Raw genomic sequence first — 19246 nt, forward strand, 5'->3', positions numbered from 1 at the left:
AGAAGCTGCTGCTACCACCTTACCGTGTGGTTGCTCTGCACTGAATTTAACAACAGTGCTTCTTTGCTTACAAACTATTCAAGAGTCATGAATTTTGTTAATTGTTTCACGAACCTACAAACAGCTGTGTTTTGTCCAAGTATGTGGCCAAACCGGCAATGCGAGCACCAAAAGCCCAGTTTTTAGTACTGTCTTGTTAGATCTTAGATGTTCACCACACAAGTATTTGAACAGTCATCGCTAGAAATTATGCTGATCTCTCTCTCCAGTCCCAATCAGTACGCAAAAGGGAGAAATACAGTTATTAGGGGGAAAAAAAGGAAGAAAAAAAGAAGTGCCATGGCTATGTCGGGAAGGGGAAAGGGGAAGAATCAACTATCCCAAGGCCCACTTATGCCTGTAGGTTTGTTGATGAGGAAGCAGCCAATACACTTGGAAAAACCTGACTCAGCAAATACCCGCTCTCCAGTAAACCAGCGAAACGACCTCAATTTCACCACAGCTTTTCAGAAACACAAAAAGGTAAGCATAAGCTATTGAGGCAGGCAGCTGCACACCCTAATCCTCTGCCCAAGGCCCGGAACACCTTTGCTTGCGCTGCTGATGGCAGTGTTACAGTCCGACTTGCTGCACCCCACCATCCTCAGCCCCACCAGGCATTTTGAAGCAAAAAATCACAGTATTTTCTGTGGTTCTAGGACACTAAAATTTTCTGTGATTTTCTGTGAAACACGGGCCACCAGGCTCTACGGCACTGCCACACACTGCAGGTAAACGGTGGTAAGTCACCGTGTTGGGTTTGCCTAGTGGGGGGGGGGTCGGCTACGGGGGTGGCTGCTGTGAGAAGCTGCTGGAAGCTGCCCCCCTGCCCGCCGGCCCCGGGGGGAACCCAGGGCTGAGCCCACCAGCCGCGGGGGCAGCGGATTTAAGGGGATAAACACCCCACCCCCCCCCAAACCTGCACAACTGCAGCTGGAGAGAGGAGTGAGGAGGTGCGAGAGGCGCAGCCCGGCAGCCCCCCGGGGCTGGGCCGCAGGGGGCCGGGGGGGGTCCCGGCGCCGCCGCAGAGGCTCCCCCTGTGATAGATAGTAAACTGTTTGTTCATCAATTTCAGTTAAAAGACAAAGGAGAAGGAGGTTGCCACATAAACCATGTAAGACTAACTGCAAGGCTAACTATATTGCTACATTGTGTGAGACTAACTGCAAGCGCTCAACTAACCAAATATGGTAGAGCAAGACAACATTGTGTGAGGGTCAAGGAAGCAAGGGAAAAGGGAGTACAGAAGTACGAGGCGAGGAATTCGTGACGTGAGGAAGACAAGGAGCCTTCATCCCCACGACCACCAGGAGGCTGAAGAAGACAATGAACGACCCCCTAGCAACGAGCCGCGCAGACGCAGAGTACACCGCTAAAGGAGACATACAGGAAAACGAAGGGTATAAACCCGGTGACTCTCGGGAACTGGGCGCGCGCCGTTGGTGGAGCAAGAGACTCCCCGCCGCCCAGCACTGTTTTGCTTGTGGCCGCTTGCTTTAATAAACTAATTCGGCTCAATTGGCTCTGGCCTTGACCAGTTATTATCGCCAACTTATATAACACCCCCAGGCCCGGGGAGCCCCCGGCCGGGCAGCTCCCCCCCCGCACCGGGGGCAGGGGGTGCCCCAGGGGTCCGTGACCCGCGGGCAGCCCGCGCAGGGGCAGCTGCCGGCAGGGCCGGGGCCCCGCGGGGAGAGGGGCCGGGCCGGGCCGGGCCGGGGACCCCACATTGGGCCCGGCTGTGCCCGGGGGGCCGCACCCGCGGGGCCCCACGCTGGGGCCGGGAGGGTGTGAAGGGGATGGGGCGGCAGAAGCCCCGAGGGACAGACCGGCCGTAACCCCCATGGCCCGGCCCCCGCCCGCTCGGGGGAGGGAGAGAAACCAGGAATTGGTGGAGCCCGGGAAGAAGGGAGGGGCGGGGGGAGGGTGTTTTTTCTGATTTGAATCGCGATAAATCACAGTAATTTCCCCAAGTCGAGTCTGGTTTGCCTGTGACGGCGATTGCTGAGCCACCCCCCTGCCCTTCCCCCCGACTCATGAGCCTCCCGTGGGGTTCCCCCTCCCCTGCCCGGCGGAGGCGGGGTCAGTGACAGAGGCGCTGCCAGGCGCCTGGGGTTCAGCCAGGGGCAAAAGGTTGCCTCAACTCCCTAATTACCAAACTCTGCTCTAATTAAACAAGAATGTGCACAGGGTTTGGGTCGGGCTGGCCCACCCTCTCAAGCCGGTAATGCTTATGTACGCACCGTCGCAAGTCACCAAAACTGATGGCTGAGAGGACTTCACAGAGGCAGCCAGCCCCGGGCAGGAATAGCGGTAAGACCACCGCCATATCAATTATGCAGAAAGCAGTCTGCAAGTGAAGAAGTGGCTGCAAGAGGAGACAAGCTGATAAGGGGTTGCTATCACTGATTTGCACTAGAAGCGAGAAACTTGTAAGCAATCTTGCGCATGAATGAATATATAATGTACTATGAATATGCAAGTGCTGTACTATATGTAACACGTACCCCCAAGTACGGTGGTGTGCATGTTACCAGGAGAGATCCCCCACGCACCCAGCGCTGCAATAAATCAATGTCGTCTTTCTGTACTGTCATTTGCTTTGGAGATTTTTCCTGGTTACGATTTATCGGTAACAAAACCACCCCAGTTACTTAGATAATACAAACTTCGGGGCCTGCGCCACCAGGAGCCTCGAGCCCACGCCCCATGAACTAGAACGCGACCACCCCCGCCAGATTCCTGACAAGGAGAGCCCCTCCCGCCGAGCCGGCAGCCCCCGCCCCGCCCTTCATACGCGGCGCGCCCTCACTGGCTGCAGTCGCCCGCTGGCCCCACCCCTCCCCCTCTCCCCGCCCTCCGCCCGCCCCCAGCGTCCGCCGCCGCCAATCCCGAAGGGCGATGTGGCTGCTCGCCCTTGGGGCGGGGGCGGCAGCCCCGCCTCCCCCACTCCCCCGCCCCGCTGCCAGGGCGGCTGCGCCTGAGGTGCGTGGCGGCCGGCGGTTGGCGGCCCGCCGCCAGCCAATGGGCGTGAGGCACCTCAGAGCCGGCGCCCGATGTTATGGGGGGAGGCGGGCGCTCGCCCCTGGCTTCGGCCGCTCACCGCGGCGCCGCTTCGGAGGGACGCGCCAGGCGATTGGCGGCCGTGCCGCCCGCGTCGCGGGGAGGCAGCCAATGGGCGGGCGCGGCGTGCTGTGAGGGGCGCGGCGGGCCGGGCAGGGCCGGAGCGGAGCTGTGCAGTGCCGTGCCGTGTTGCGCTGCGCTGAGGAGCGGCGGGATGAGGCCGAGCGGGCTGTGGGTGCTTATGCTGCTGCTGGGCCTTGCCCAGGTCGCCCTACTGGCGAGGGGTGCAGCGGCCGGCGAGGAGGAAGAGGGTGACGGAGGTGAGAGCGGGGGAGTGGGGGCTGCCTGCGGATGAGGGCTGGCGGGCCGTTCCGCGGGCCTCCGGGCCGAGTCGGCGGGGCGAGGCGTTCCCCCCCTCCCGTGCGGGCGCTGGTGGCTCGGAGAGCTGCTTGCTCCTCGTAACGGGCTAGCTGCCGCTTGGCTGCGCGGCGCCTTCGCCTCGCCTCCTCGGGGCTGAAAGCTGGCGATTAGCCATGTTGGCGAGTGCTGGCTTTGAAATTACCGGTGAATTTGCCATTTCGTTATTCGACGGAGCCCCCTTTTCCTGACCCCCTTAGCTCAGGGAATCTGTGCACCCTGTGTGTCTCAAACCGAGTGCCTGGGCTTCTCCCCAGAAGGAAAGCCGCCTGTTGCTAGTTTCTTGGTGGTTCTTCCCATTGTCTTTGAATTTCACTGATGCGTGTCTTCTCCTTTCCAAAATTAGCTGAGACAAAGCTGCTCGGACTTAAGTTTAGCAACTGTACGTAGGAGGCAGGCCTTTGAAAGTACTGGGTTTTTTGTTTTAAGCGTCTTTCACGTGGATTTTGAGAAATCCTACACCTTTCATATTTCCTGCATTAACGCTGCTGTATGTTAAGTATTGGAGGGCGTTCAAGGAGGCTGGATTATGGATGACCTCCTGAACTCCTGTCCTGCAAATTCTTGCTTAGTGAACAGGCACTGGAACTTGAAGAAATGCATTTATGTCAAGGTACGTTATCTGTGTCACCAACTGCATAATGTGTAGGATACGGATTAAGAGATTTATTTTTTTAATAGGATATTGTATCTGCAATAAGGAGATACATATATTTCACCTTAGAATTAAAAAGAAATAGCTTCATGGGAAGATTCTGCATTATGTCTCTTTCTCTGCTTTTGTTTAGAACATTTGATTACTATCACTTTGTAGTCTGTGATGAAGCCTGGTCCTTATTTCCCCCGCTACCATCAGATGATGAAGTAACACCTGTGGTGTAACAGTGCAGCCTGAGTCCTTTGGCAGACAGCAGTAGCTCAGTTTCTCACAGCCAGGCTCTCATCAATATTTCCCATGTGTGCTGTGTTTCTCATCGTGTGAGTTCTTGGTATCAAAGATGCATAGTGATGGAAGTATTTCCTCCTGTGTGCGAGTTGAACACTAATCCTTTGCACAACTTGAATCGTTTTCCTATGTCTGTTGTGTATCTCAAATTTGTATATAAATTGTGAACCAGGCTTTACCAAGCCTTTGCTTTAAAAATACATGTAGTTAGGCATTTCCATTTTTGTCCTTGAAATGCAGACCTGTAATAAATTTACTTAGTAACAAAGAAGTAACCTTATGTAAATTGATTGTTCAGGGGATGAAGCCTGGTTTTGTCTGGATTTTTCTTGCACTGTATGGCTTTGGAAAAGAAATTTGACTAGGGCAGTGTGGCAAATACACTTGCAGCAGCAAAGATGCTTCAGTTTGGGTGCAGCTATTTTATTTTCATGAGCTGTGTTATGCAAATATTTATTAGCTACTTCTGCCTCTTCAGGTGTTACAGTTAAGCTCATTCTGTATCTGTTATTTTCAAACTGTAACTCAGTAACGTAGAGGAAAGTTTGTTGCTCTTTCATTAGAAAAAAGTGCGGATTCCTTCTCCCGTACTTGGTCAGGTCCTTGAAACAGGCCTTTCAGTCCCAACACTAAAGGGGATGTTAGAGGTAGCTAGGATAACCTTAGGTACTGGTGAAGCTGGAGACTGCAGAGGGCGAGTTTGTACTGTTAAGGACCAATCTATAGGTGTGGTTACCGTTTTTGTTTGGAAATGCATGCCCTCCTTAAGCCAGTTGGCAAAAGCTGGAGTCCTGCTGTTCCATGCTACTGTCCTGCCTCCACCTCCAAGGAGGAGGAAGTGGGTGTGTATAATATCCATGACAATGCGTCACTGTCAAGGAAGTTTTATGTTGGCAGGCTGTACAGACACTTGCAGGGAAAGATAAAAAAATATTTTGGTGATGGACGTTAGATCTAGTGGTAACATTTTCTATCTATGCAGGCTGTTTTTGGAGGTGGTGCTTTGTTCTCGGCTTCTTAAACCGTGAGCCTGTGCCACAGTAGCTGCAGTGGTCTTTTGTCTGTTGGGGGTGGGTAGTTAGCAATAGTAAGCCTGAATGAGAGCTGCAACCTGGTAGTGAGTTTCAGAGATGCGTGAGCAGAATTGGCTGGCTAGTTTTGTTCAAATTCCTTTGTGTCAGGAAAAATCAAGTCTGAAGTGATTTGCTTGGAAAAGCAATAGGCATTGCACAACTTGCGGGGAATTCAGGCACAGACCAACCATGAACACTTTGTGGTGAAACATAGCCCTCAAAACTGCTGGGTACAGCTTTGTAGTTACTTCTGTGAGCAGAAGTTTTGACTGCTGAAACCCCCTGAAAACTAGGCTTTTTCACCAGGACATTCATTCCTGTAGGTACGTGACTGCTGTAGATTCACTTCAAGGGTGTTCTGACAGTTCAGCCCTTTCACTGCAAGTGCTCAGAGGTAGCAACACAAGAGGCATTGTCCACTTGCAAACAGTGCTTTTAGCTGCTTCGTAGATCAGAAGAAATGGTAGTAGTTCTTGGAAGAAACTTAATCCAGGTGACTACTGTTGTGTGATAAATGACCTCCTGTGATCTCTTCCCCTCATCAGAAGCTTTAGTATTTTGGTGGTGTGTATAGTTGTGTTCTAATTAAGATAAATACATTTTCTCCAGGAGCACATATTGTTTTCTGAGAGCATATAAACTTATGTTTTTTAATACCTTCTTCTAACAGAAAAATAGGTATTGCAATTTAACAGCATAGTTTTGTCTATGGTGAGCTTATTCCTGTGGCTGCCTTTGGTCTTAAAATAGCAGGGTTTGGTTTTTTCATACCTGTATATTACATATTTATCATTATCAACTTTCACATTTTAGGTGATATCAGAGTAGTTTCAGAATTCTTGTCCTGAATAAATAACTTACATGTATGTGATTTACTGTCCTACTGTAGCAACTCCGATCAGCTTAGTCACAATTGAACAACAAACCTTAATTTTCTTATTTTTCTTTTCCCTAATCCTGGGACTCAGTGGTTGAAAGAGCCTTAGGTTCACAGTTTTCATTTGGGATGAGGTATTTTCATTACTTGCTCTGTGGCTTAACATTCCTTTAAAGTCATTCAAGAAGGTCTGCTTGCCTCCAATGACAGCAGTTTAAAAAAATGAAAGTTTAAAGGAACATGTGAGAGATCAAATATTAAAGAACCCATCTCAAATTCCAAGCCAACAAAGACTGAACCAGTTGAAATATCTTGGCTTCAGATTTCGTGTGCGAACTTTGCTTCAGTAATTTAGCAAATGTCCTTTCTCCTTGAATGGCCTGTTCTGGACCAGTGGATTGGGCCTCCTTAAATAGAAGGCTTCCCGAAAAAATTCTTTGAAAGAAGTTCTCACTCCATTAATTTTTAGGAGAGTACTTGGTATCCACCAGGTGCACAGGAATGGATTTTCACAGGACTCCTGTGACAGTCACTTGTTTGCTTTTACACTCACTGTGCAGCCTCCTGCTGATCCAGAGCAGTGATGCTTCTGTGAGTGGAAAGCCTATCCAATGAATTGCAGGCCTGAAACGTTGGTGTAACTGAATGCAAGATATATTGAGGTGGTAGGGGTGGGATCGAGCAGTCAGGAACAGAAGCATAATTTTGAAGCACTGCCTCTAAACCATCTTGGTAGTAGTGAAAGATGGCATTTGAGTGAGTTTGTTTGATTAGACCTTCAAACAGGCAGAGCAGAGCATATCAGTTGTGGTGTTACAACTGTAATGAGTAAGGGTACAAGGGAAGCATTGGGGACAGATAACATCTACTTATTTGGTATGAGACACCTGATATTTTTCCAACCACAAGTTGCTGCACTTGAAGGACAGCTGTTTTGCTGCATGACGGAAGGCTTCTTTTTGAATTCAGGTATCATCCGTGTGCCCCTCTTGCCCGACAACACATGTCTCGCTTCCAACATTTCAACAAGATACCCAGTGTACTTTGGTAACGGCCATGACATAGGTCTGTGTGCGTTAATTCTTGTTGTGTCCATTTTACTAGTTTGCCCTGAAGCGCAAAATACATTTTGACACTTCACTGAAATACTTATGCTGTTAGCTGGTGTAGAGTGGACAAAAATTAAATGGTCAAGCATCTGAGTCCAAGCTCTTTGCAAACTGAAGTAGCTGTCATTTTATATGGAGCAGGAACTAAATTGTGTTGATACTTTTTTAACCACAGAATATACTTACTAAATCTTTAACCTGCTAGTGTTATTTTAATGTTAAACTTGACACAGTCTAATCCCTATTGCATTTTTACTTTTCCAGAATCTGTTACAGAAGAAGCTGATGATGGCGGTGATGATGATGATGATGAAGATGATGATGATGATGATTCTGTAGTTAAAGAAGAAAATGGTGTATTAGTCTTGAATGATGCAAACTTTGACACCTTTACTGCAGACAAGGACACTGTGCTGCTGGAGTTCTATGCACCATGGTGGGTTTGCAGCCTGTGGTACCTCCTTAGGTGCAGGATGTCAAGGCTGTCAGGGGCTTCTCTGACAGGACATGCTCCTAAAAAGTGAGCTTGGGTTAGGAGTAGCTGGCATGCAGGAGAAGCACTGGACTCTGCGGAGTCCAAGGTAGGAGACAGTTCTGGTGGTGTGGAGGTCCCCATTTCCCTGCCCCTGTACAGACAGACAACAGCGAGCTCTTTCTCCACAGATGTGGGTAATGCTGAGGGATCCCATGCCAAGAGAAGGACAGCCCAGGTTCAGTCCCTGCTCTGTGCCTCTTGGGGAAGGGAAATGGTCCCAGTGAGCTCCAGAAAAGTAATGCAGTGTGATCTGGCAGCCTGCTATTGTGTCCTTGTGCTGGCCCACTGATAACTTGCGCGTTTGCTCACCTAGATGGACGAAACTTCCCTAGTAGGGGAACTGCGAGAAGGTCTCCCTTGTCCAAGTTCAAATCTCTGTCCTTGCTGGAAGGGTGTGGTGTGAGTAGGGATATATAGCTCATTAGTATTAACAGTTTAAACAGTGCATTGTACATCTAACCAATTATGATAATTCTGCTGGCATATCAGTGTACACAGTAGCACTGGTGCATTTAGGGGAGCTACAATGGATTTACCTGCATATAACAGACAAAGGATCTAGGCCAGAATGTATCTTCTCTTGCATTCTTATGGACGAAAGTAATAGGGATGGTTATTGGGGGAAAACAAGAGTAGGATACATTTGCAGTCAAGTTGGTGAGTTAGTGTTGCAGCCAAAACCTTTTTGCTTTGTGGCTTAGTGATATAAAGCTGACTTGTTTCTCCTCTTTTAGTCTTTAAATAGAAGGGGGAATATGATCTTGCTTGAGGTGGAGTTGCATTTTAACTAGTACCACTCTTTTACAAAGAATCCCATCCCTGCTTGGCTGTAGATACTATTTCTGCAGCTGTAGTTTGCCTGTGTGAAAACTGAACAAGAAGCTGGATTTATTTGAACAGAAGGATGCGTGGTCATCACAGACTAAACACCACTGTTGTTTTTTTTTTTCTTTTTCCTACTCCCCTTCCTGCCGGTTGAGAGGCTAAGGAGCACAGACTATCTGCTACATGCTACTTTCCCTCTCTTTTTTTTTTTTTTTTTCTGGTTTCGTCTTCAGCTTCATAAATTGTCATAGAGTGGTTTGGGTTGGAAGGGACCTTCAAGATCACCTAGTTCAAATCCCCCCTGCCCTGGGCAGGGACACCTCCCACCAGCCCAGGCTGCTCCCAGCCCCGTCCAGCCTGGCCTTGGGCACTGCCAGGGATGGGGCACCCACAGCTGCTCTGGGCAGCCTGTGCCAGTGCCTCGCCACCCTCATTTCTTCCTAATACCTGATCTAAATCCACCATCTTCCAGTTTAAAGCCATTCCCCCTTGTCCTGTCACTACACTCCCTTGTAAAAAGCCCCTCTCCAGGTTTCTTGTCAGCCCCTTTAGGTACTGGCAGGCTGCTATAAGGTCTCCCTGGAGCCTTCTCTTCCCCAGGCTGAACAACCCCAACTCTTAGCCTGTCTTCCCAGGAGAGGTGCTCCAGCCCTCTGGTCATCGTTGTGGCCTCCTCTGGACTTGGTCCATGTCCTTGCCACGCTATATTCAGCTGTGTTTTATGCTGGTGTCCTCTGTTGTGGCAGCTTTTGCAGCTAGAGCCTGTGTTCTTCCCAAAGAGGTTTGGTGTGGCCAAAGAGAGAGCAGGTGGTGTTCTGCCCTGGTGGGTGTGATATTTCATTAGGCAACTTAAATACAGGTTCATTTTTCTCTTTAGTTCAATTTAGGGTGCTAGGTAGAGAAGATGAACCTAGAGTAGGGAGAAATTGAAGTCTGAGATTTTATTTGGAGGGTCAGGGAGGAAGAAGCATGGTACAAGGTTTGAGATTTTGTTGTAAAAGCAGCTGTTAATTACATTTTACAATGGCTTTATAAAGCATATATGGAAATGTCTGTCAAATGAAAAAATTACAAACCAAAAGTTGGTGTGGTGGTTTTGCATGGCAAAGTTTTGGTAGCAGGGAGGCTACCAGGGTGGGTGGCTCCAAGATGGATCTGCTTCTGGCCAAACAGTGGTAGTGCCTCTGTGATATTAAGGAGGAGGGAAAAATAAAAATCTGCCAGCAGGAGAGAGGAGTGAGACTACATGAGAGCAAAAGCCCTGCAGACACCAAGGTCAGTGAAGAAGGGGGAGGAGGTGTTCCAGGTGCTGGAGCAGAGATCCCACAGCAGCCCACCGTGAGGCAGGCTGTCCCCATCAGCCACTGGAGGTTAACGGTGGAGCAGGTACTTACTTGGAGCCTGTGGCGGTGGGTGCCCAAAGGAGTCTGTGGCCCATGGGAAGCCAGCACTGAAGCAGGTTTGCTGGCAGGACTTGTGACCCTCTGGCAGACCCACGCTGGAGCAGTCTGTTCCTGAAGGACTGCACCCCATGGAAGGGACTCGAGCAGTGTGTGAAGAACTGCAGCCCGTGGGAAGGACTCATGTTGGGGAAGTTCACAGAGGACTGTCTCCCAGTGGAGGGACCCTATGCTGGAGCAGGGGCAGAGTGTGAGGAGGAAGGGATGGCAGAAACAACATGTGATGAACTGACCATAACCCCCATTCCCTGTCCCCTTGTGCCCCCTTGGTGGGAGGAGGAATCGGGAATTATATTGAGCCTGGGAAGAAGAGCGGGGCGGCGAGAAGGTGTTTATTCTGATTTGAATGGTGATAAGTTACACTAATTTCCCCTAGTTGAGTCTGTTTTGCCCCTGACAGTAATTGCTGAGCCACCCCCCGCCCTTCCCTCAACCCATGAGCCTCCCATGGTGTTCCCCTTCCCCTGCCCAGCCGAGGCAGGGAGTGACGGAGTGGTTTTGCTGGGCACCTGGTGTTCAGCCAGGGGCAGACTACCACAGCTGGGTTTTGAACAAACAGCACATTAACTACAGTTACTCTCTATCCATGATCTGAAAACATAGCTAGACAAACATTTTTATATTGATTTTGTGAACATCTGCCAGAAGACATCCTGGAAATGCAGAGCAGCAAAACATTCCTGTGGATCTGTTTTTCATTTATGTATCTACTTTTGTCTTCCTCTGGCAGGTGTGGGCATTGCAAGCAGTTTGCTCCTGAATATGAAAAGATAGCCAAAACTCTGAAGGACAATGACCCTCCTATTCCAGTTGCCAAAGTAGATGCTACTGCAGCCACCTCACTAGCAAGTCGTTTTGACGTCAGTGGCTACCCGACCATCAAAATCCTGAAAAAAGGCCAACCTGTTGACTATGATGGTTCTCGGACAGAAGACGGTAAGCACCAGTCCTTTGCAATTCTCTGTAAAAAGAAGAAAGAAAAAAAAAAAAAAAAAAAAAAAAAACCACCGAAGAGGTATATGGTCTTGCTTCTTTGTGTGACTGTTTTGAAGGACTTTGATCTGAATTACTTTATCTTAAGCAGAATAACACTGAAGACTGAAATTCTCAATTGGCTGTGTGCTAGAAGAGAATCTTGTAGGTAGTGGGTAGTGCCGTTACTGATGGAAGGTTTCTAGAAATATGACTTGAAGAGGAGGTGGTCTCATGTTTGCTGAAGGATCAGCTAATAAGAAACATCTGTTCTGTATACTGACTGTTTATAAAACCACTTGGTTTTTGCTTAATGAATATGTCCAACTTCAGTCAGAGCCGGGGGGAAAACTACCTCATCTGTCTGTTGAGATGGAATTCATGTGCTGTGGTGCTGCAAAGTACAGATCTGTGCTCTGCATAAGTAAGATGCTGTGTGGCGTGGAAAGGAGACCTTGGCAATACCAACAATGAAGTAAAGCGTAAAGGAGCTTGATTAAGAAAGTGTTCTTGTGTAAGCTCAACATGTAAGCTTTGGTCCAAGACCATGCTTGTCACTCTTGATTTTTAAATTCTTGATACAGACTCTTGCATTTGATATGCTACTGGTATGATAATGCAGACTTGCTGATTGGGCTGTTGAACTGTCTTTCAGCAATTGTGGCCAAAGTCAAGGAGGTATCTGACCCCAATTGGACCCCTCCACCAGAAGCTACCCTGGTATTGACCCAGGATAATTTTGATGACATTGTGAATGGTGCTGACATAATCCTGGTGGAATTCTATGCTCCATGGTAAGCAAGAAGACAGTCCCCTGTACTTCCTCAGCACAGCTGGCCTGAACATGCTTGGTGAACCGGTTTTATGTTGTTATGCCTCTTCTAAAGAGGCTTGCCTTGGTAGGTGTGTATAGCTCTGGTGTCCCTTGGTTCTAATCTGGGTCTAGGATTGCATTGAAGACTAGGCTGGATCTGTGTCTCAGCAAGGGGTGGTCTCCAAAATTTCATTGAAGATTCTCCTTGTTTATCTACTAATTTAGGAACATGTTGAGAGATCTGAAAACCAAAGGGATTTGGTCCTTAGTTTAAAAATGGCCTCTGAAATTCAAACTACTGATAGTAATGTGGGGCCAGCCATAGAGGCTAGCATCAGGTTGGAGAGACAAGTCTTCTAGACTGAAGACTTCTTCTCTAGTGAATAACCTCATTTTTACTTTCTCCATTCTGGAAGGTTAACCTTCTACTTCAGAGGTGGAAGGTACCTAGCAGGACTTATGGCTTGTAAAAACTGCCCTCCCCTCTCCTTCCCTAGGTGTGGACACTGCAAAAGGCTTGCTCCAGAATATGAGAAGGCTGCCCAGGAGCTCAGCAAGCGCACACCTCCTATTCCCCTAGCTAAAGTTGATGCCACTGCTGAAACTGAGCTTGCAAAGAAGTTTGATGTTACTGGCTACCCAACTCTGAAAATATTCCGCAAAGGCAAACCTTATGACTACAGTGGTCCACGGGAAAAATACGGTACTGCAACTTCTGTTTTTTTCTTATTTCCTGAGGGTTTGATCACATATGTACCTATAGGACTTGCAGACTCATTAATATCCTAGCAATGTTAGTTGGGAAAACCTGAAAGCCTGCTCTCCTGCCTATGTAGGGCAGCATTAAATTTGTCTCTAATCTTTGTAATGTCTTCTGGTGGTACTGTAAGCTCCTTTTAATATAAGCTAAATACACATGATGAAGCAGTGGCAGTACAACTAAATGGGCGGCATTTAATTGCTTTGGAATGTGCTCTAAGGGCTGGTAAAGTGCTCAATATTACATATCAATAAGAGGGAAGACTTGAGACTTCCAAGTCCAAGTAGAACTTCGGCTCATAGGGTCAGGAGACAGTGAAGGGTCTGGAATTTCCTTGAGGGTTTCTTGAAAAATCAGCTGATATCCATGGAACTAGTGCTTGGCCACCTCTTTCTTTCAGGTTGATTTCAGAAGTATCCAGAACTGTAGCTTTAAAAGCTTGGACTGAGTTCTTGCTGACTTGGTCTTTAAGTTACTGCAGGAGGGCTGCACAGAAAGAAAGATGCTCATGGGAAATGTGGTATTAAGCAGTGTTGTAGAGGGAATGCCTGAACCTTTCAGTTCAGTAAATGTTCTGAGCAACTTTTTGGGGCTGGGTTTGTCTCTCACAGGTATTGTCGACTACATGATTGAACAGGCTGGTCCTCCATCCAAACAGATTCAGGCTACCAAGCAAGTACAGGAATTTCTGAGAGATGGGGATGATGTCATTATCATTGGTGTCTTTAGTGGAGAGAATGACAAAGCCTATCAGCTCTATCAGGAAGCAGGTAAAGAATGTTTTAAAATCACTAATGAAATTAATGTTTTGTTGAGATCCTGCCCAGGACTTTGGGCATGGTGAGATCCTTTGTTTCTGCTCTTCGTTCAGGGGGGAAGCTGGAGAGGAATAAGACTGAAGGGTGTTCTTCCACTTGTACTCAAGAAAAAAACCTCACACTAGATTTTGAGGCTATAATTAAAGTATCAGGCAGTTACAGGAGATACCTGTTGGTATCATGTCCCTAAAAACATGTAGATTAAAGAGGAGGGAAAACTCCTGGCTGAGGAATAAATCACAACTTCTTGGTTTAAAGCCTTGGTGGCTTTGTCTGCCATTGCTTGTTTTGTATGACAGTTCCAGAGGCTCAGCTTTGCCAAACTTGTTGGGGGGGGGGGGGGGGGGGCGGGGGGCCTGGAAAAAGAATAATCATCCACCTCTGTATCAGTTTAGTTAGACCATTCCTGGCAACATTTGTTCTTAAAAACTGTTTTGACATTGTGCATTGACCATCCTGTTAATGATATTTACTACCACACGGAAGAGGTATAACAGTTAAGTGCTCAGCCCGTGTCTCACATGATCAAACCACTCACAGCAGCTCTTGGTTTCTGCCAGAGCCTTGAGAGCAGTGTGGGCAGTTCTTCTCCCCTGGCTCTGCCTGCTTCTGGGACTGCTGTCCTTTATAGTTGAATCAGGAGCTGATTTGGTTGTTCCACTATGGCAAGATACAGAACTGTTTCCCAGGCTGCCCCAGAGCCAATAGACTGACCAGATGACCTTGTGAGTTTCTTTCCAGCTCTACTTTCTGTTATTTGGGGAGAAGCCAGCAGTAGGAGACTGATAAACAAGTAGCTGTTTCACCACATGTTTGACAAGCTGTTAAAGGTTTTTGAATACATAGGCTACCTTATCAAGTAGATGGGTGGTTGAACAGCATTCAAATAGTGCTGCTTGAATTGTATGTATTTTAATGTGCTTCTCAGCCCTGGATGAGAGCTGTTCCACAAGACTATGCGTTGTTCTGTGTCTCATTGGGAATGGGAAGAGTTTCCTTGCAGTGCAGTCTTGAGATTTCAGTTGGAAACTGTTGGTTTGCTTCTTGATGACTTGCCTTCTCCCTAACCTTAATTTTTCAGCTAATGGTTTAAGAGAAGATTACAAGTTCCATCACACCTTCAGCAGTGAAATAGCAAAACTATTGAAAGCACCTTCAGGAAGACTAGTTGTTATGCAGCCAGAAAAATTTCAGTCAAAGCACGAGCCCAAGATGCATGTGTTGGATCTTAAAGTGAGTAGCTGATCCGAAGCTAGGAAGTTTGTGCATGGATTGAAGGTTCTCTTTCTTTGTACATATGAAGAGTTGGCATTGTCCTGTTGGAAGTACTCCACTAGATATTTGAGGCAACCTGTTTGTCCCCTGAAACTGTATGGCTTTGTTTAAGAACGCTTTATGAAATTAACCCAGAGGTTACATATTCAAATAATAATTGACCATTACAATACTCAGTTTAAGGTAGAATAGTAAATTCTTTAATGCTCAAGGATGTGAAGACTGGTGACAGCATTGTTTATAATATGCCCCTCTTATTTGTGCATGCATCAAGATCAATTTTCAGTACTGTGTAACAAAAATGCCACTTAAATCCATTTGTCTGAACTTTTTCCCTGATTTTGTTACACAGGACTCTACAGATGGCTTGGAGATTAAAGAGCACGTGCTAAAACATGCTTTGCCTCTAGTGGGTCATCGCAAGCCTTCCAATGATGCTAAAAGATACACCAAGCGTCCTCTAGTGGTTGTTTATTATTCTGTAGACTTCAGTTTTGACTATCGTGTTGGTAAGTTTGCCAAGACTGCTGTTGCTCTGCTTTAGAAGGAAGCAAGCAGTAATTAACTAGAAATTACTAATCCCGTTGTGTTCTTGTTTTTCAGCTACCCAGTACTGGAGAGGCAAAGTCCTAGAAGTGGCCAAAGACTTCCCTGAGTATGTGTTTGCTGTTTCTGATGAGGAAGATTATTCTTCTGAAATAAAAGATTTGGGCCTGCTTGAGAGTGGAGAGGATGTCAATGTTGCCATTCTGGATGAAGGTGGCAAGAAATACGCCATGGAGCCAGAAGAGTTTGACTCTGATGTATTCAGGCAATTTGTGCTGGCATTCAAAAAAGGTACAGTTTCTAAAATAGGGTTGTCTAAGCAGTTTGCTTTGTTTTTCCCCTTCCAAGAGCTTTTCCTGAGGCAATGGCTGCAAAAAAGTCTTACATGCAACCTTACAGTGTTCTGTGGGTTAAAGCTTTTGAACGTTGTTTGCTTTTTTATTTTCAATCTCGGTTCATTAAGTTTGCTTGGACTGTGCTGTGGCATCTAGCTGTATTCTAAAACTGAGCGTGTTTGGCAGGCCTAAAATGTTCTTGCAGCTTTGAAGAGTGAGCTGAACACTCACATTTGGGACTAATAATAAATCACTGTGTAATACGTTGTGGTTGAACAGCTATAAAAAGAGGGAGAAAGGTTCTAGGGGTTTGTGAAACAAATTGTTGCCTATATTTCATGAGGTCATTGTGCTAAAAGGTCACCAGCAAACTAGTCTTTCATGCGGAGGTAAGTTAATTTACCGACATAATGCTTTTCCCTGGTGGGAGGATGTACTTCTGGCCTTTCTTGGAGGGGGGAGATCATAAGGACTGCTCTTACTGTATTTTAACGGTGGTGTGTGTTTTACTTCCTTCTAGGAAAACTGAAGCCTATTGTGAAGTCCCAGCCGGTGCCAAAAAATAACAAAGGGCCTGTGAAAGTGGTAGTGGGTAAAACTTTTGATACCATAGTAATGGATCCAAAGAATGATGTTCTCATAGAGTTTTATGCCCCATGGTGTGGACACTGCAAGAAACTCGAACCAGTGTATACAGAGCTAGGCAAAAAATACAAGAATGAGAAAAATCTAATCATAGCCAAGATGGATGCTACTGCCAATGACGTGACGAGTGACCGCTACAAAGTGGAGGGATTCCCCACTATCTACTTTGCTCCAAGGGACAAGAAGAACAACCCTATTAAATTTGAAGGCGGGGACAGAGATTTAGAGCATTTGAGCAAATTTATAGAGGAGCATGCAACAAAACTCTCCAGAACAAAAGAAGAGCTTTAGATAAGATGGGGGTGGTGAAGAAAAATTGTTTTATGTTGTAGTTAAAAGCAAGTTACTGACAAAACTTCAAGAGAGAAGAATTAAGCAGTTTGAGCAAGGAAATCATTGAGCAGTAAAGCAATTGCAGTATCTTTTTTTTATATGGCAGAAGAGTTTTTTTCTGGACAATGAACTTCTAATATGAATGTCTTACGTTAGCTATGGTTTTGATCTTTGGAGAAAAATACATCCTTTATTTTTTGTGACTATCTTGAGCTTGGTTATTTGACTCCTGTGTTTAAGATAAAAGATCTTACCAAAAAGAGAGAACCAGATCCCTCGGCCAAACAGATTTCTCTGTCTTGTTTGTTGATATGATTACTGGAGGGAGCAGTGTTTCGAGCCACTCTCTTCTGATATGTTTCTGTATACATATTCATGTAACTATTTCACTATATTCATCACTGAGGGTAAGAATGGAGGTTTTCTAAAGTGTGGACAAATTATTCAGTCCTATTGAGATAAGACACAGTGACTTGCTTACTAAATGTGCTCTAGACCTGTCTGCTTTTGCTTTGTGCCCCTCTGTACAGAGGGTGATGCTAAAATACCAAGTTTTCCTAATTTACCTCTCTTTACTAGTCCATATTGGCCCATTTACGTCTTAGTCTTCCCAAGTGTGTTTTGGAGTAATTGGAGTGTGCCAAAAAGAGCATCTGGTGGGTGGTAATGCTTGGATTCCAGTATCGAAGCTGTGTATGACAGTCTCTTTCCCTTTTGCAGAGAGGAAGGTTTGGTAGTTGCTCTGCTTCAGGGAAGCAGAATGAGCAGTCTGATGGACTTCAGTCCTGTGGCAGTTACTGCAGGTAGAAAGGATGATTGAGTCTACTCTGTGCTCCACTTGGGAGTATGTGCATTTAAAAGTGGATTTTGATCTTGAATGTCCCGGTTTAGAGATGTCCATAAATTTATGGGCCATGATGAGGTGGTAGCCTTATATAGACCAGAAGCGCTGTCTGCCTTTTCTCAGAGCTGTGATGCTGTGGTGTGTGCGACTTGACTCTCACTGAGGTGGCTTTGAAACATACATACTTTTATGGGTAATGCTTCTCTCCTAGCAGCACTATTTTGTGTCTTGCAAAAGACCAGTGTCATCAGTGTATCTTCAGTATTTCCTTATTGTATTAGTTTTCAACTTTGTGGTGGGTGTGCAAATCTAAAACTACCGCCCAGTCTTTTTTTTCTTCTGGGGAGATGCTGTCTTCTGTATAGTAAGGATAAACACATCTGGGAGGTAGCTGTTAAGGTATAGTCCAAGTACCCAAAGGGGCCTGCAAGGATGTATGTAATCTTTATCCTTTCCCACTACATTTTGCACCCTGGTTGAAGGGATGTGCCTTCAAACAGGACTGTTCCTCACTTACTGTTACAACCTACGCAGCAAAGCATGGCTAGTGACTTACTTCTGCAGAGGTGTATGAGACTGCATGAAGGTTTTCTCTTAATTAACAATTTAGCTGAAGCTAGTGAACAAAGCTCACCAGCAGATTAGGAATGAAGGGGACAGCATCACATCTCCACAGGAGTGGCAGGGTGTGCTGGATAGCATTCAGCTCCTGTTGTTTATTGGCAAAAGCTGGGAAGTGCTAAGCAGCTATTCAGGATTAGATCTCAATTGCTGCTTTGTGTTACAGCGTAGGCATTCACTGTAGGCACTGGCATTGTCATTCTCCTCTTGTCGTATTAGAGGGCTTTTTCTCTGCTGTCCCTAAATGCACAGCTACCTGTTAAGCTTAGGCACTATTTCACCTGCAAGGCTTAGCAAGTACATTATCTTCCTGTCACTTGCTATTTCTGTTTGCAGCCTTTCTGTAGAGCCTTCAAAGGCCATATCTGTGATAAATGTCTTGCACAGCCAACGGGACTGAGATCAGACTTCACTGAGCACCAGCTTATGTTAGAGGTGACTTTTTTAGCTTTAGAAAGTATACATAAGCCAAGTAGCAAGTGCTGTCCTGTCTGCTAGCAGAGATCAACGCAGTTCTGCAAAGTAGGCAGACTCATAAAATCTGTTCTTAAACATAGTTCAGTTTCTATCCCTAAGTAAATATCAGGCTTAGTATACTGCAGGGAATTAAACAGCTCCTGCTTGTTAGTTTAGTTTTGCGGGTTTATAGGGATTTGTTCCAAAACAGATGTTGTCTAACCAGCAGGAGGATACTTTCACCAAAATTGGGAATAAAAAAAAAAACCCAACTCCTTAACACCTTTATTGCAGTGCTGGATACACAGGGGTGGATCATTCCACCTAATGGGCATGCTGTGTGTTACATTTATATAGACCATACATAGGTTTATGCATTACATTTCTTGGAAAAGTTATACATGTTCATTCATTTACCAAGAATAGGTGGTGCTATGTTAATTAAGCATTGTGTATGCTCCTTACAAGTATTTAAGAAAACTT

General features: G+C 46.3%; 1 protein-coding gene and 1 long non-coding RNA gene across 2 annotated transcripts in view; one reads left to right on the top strand and one right to left on the bottom strand.

The window, feature by feature from the left end:
- The window catches only part of LOC114011759 (uncharacterized), a 43075-nt gene extending 40307 nt beyond the window's left edge, over positions 1-2768 (bottom strand). The window contains exon 1 of the long non-coding RNA XR_003553814.2: positions 2547-2768. This is a non-coding gene — a long non-coding RNA (uncharacterized LOC114011759). The remainder of the gene's footprint in view (positions 1-2546) is intronic.
- Positions 2769-3231: 463 nt separating this feature from the next.
- Positions 3232-17048, top strand: PDIA4 (protein disulfide isomerase family A member 4). The gene is made up of 10 exons (XM_055805668.1): positions 3232-3422; positions 7789-7960; positions 11075-11280; positions 11972-12110; positions 12628-12833; positions 13502-13660; positions 14790-14941; positions 15336-15492; positions 15587-15820; positions 16385-17048. Exons 1-10 carry the CDS (start codon positions 3317-3319, stop codon positions 16798-16800), a joined length of 1947 nt encoding a protein of 648 aa, XP_055661643.1. The 5' UTR covers positions 3232-3316; the 3' UTR covers positions 16801-17048.
- Positions 17049-19246: the final 2198 nt, after the last annotated feature.

Source organism: Falco peregrinus, chromosome 5, assembly GCF_023634155.1.
Source record: "Falco peregrinus isolate bFalPer1 chromosome 5, bFalPer1.pri, whole genome shotgun sequence".
Classification (NCBI taxonomy): Eukaryota; Metazoa; Chordata; class Aves; order Falconiformes; family Falconidae; genus Falco; species Falco peregrinus.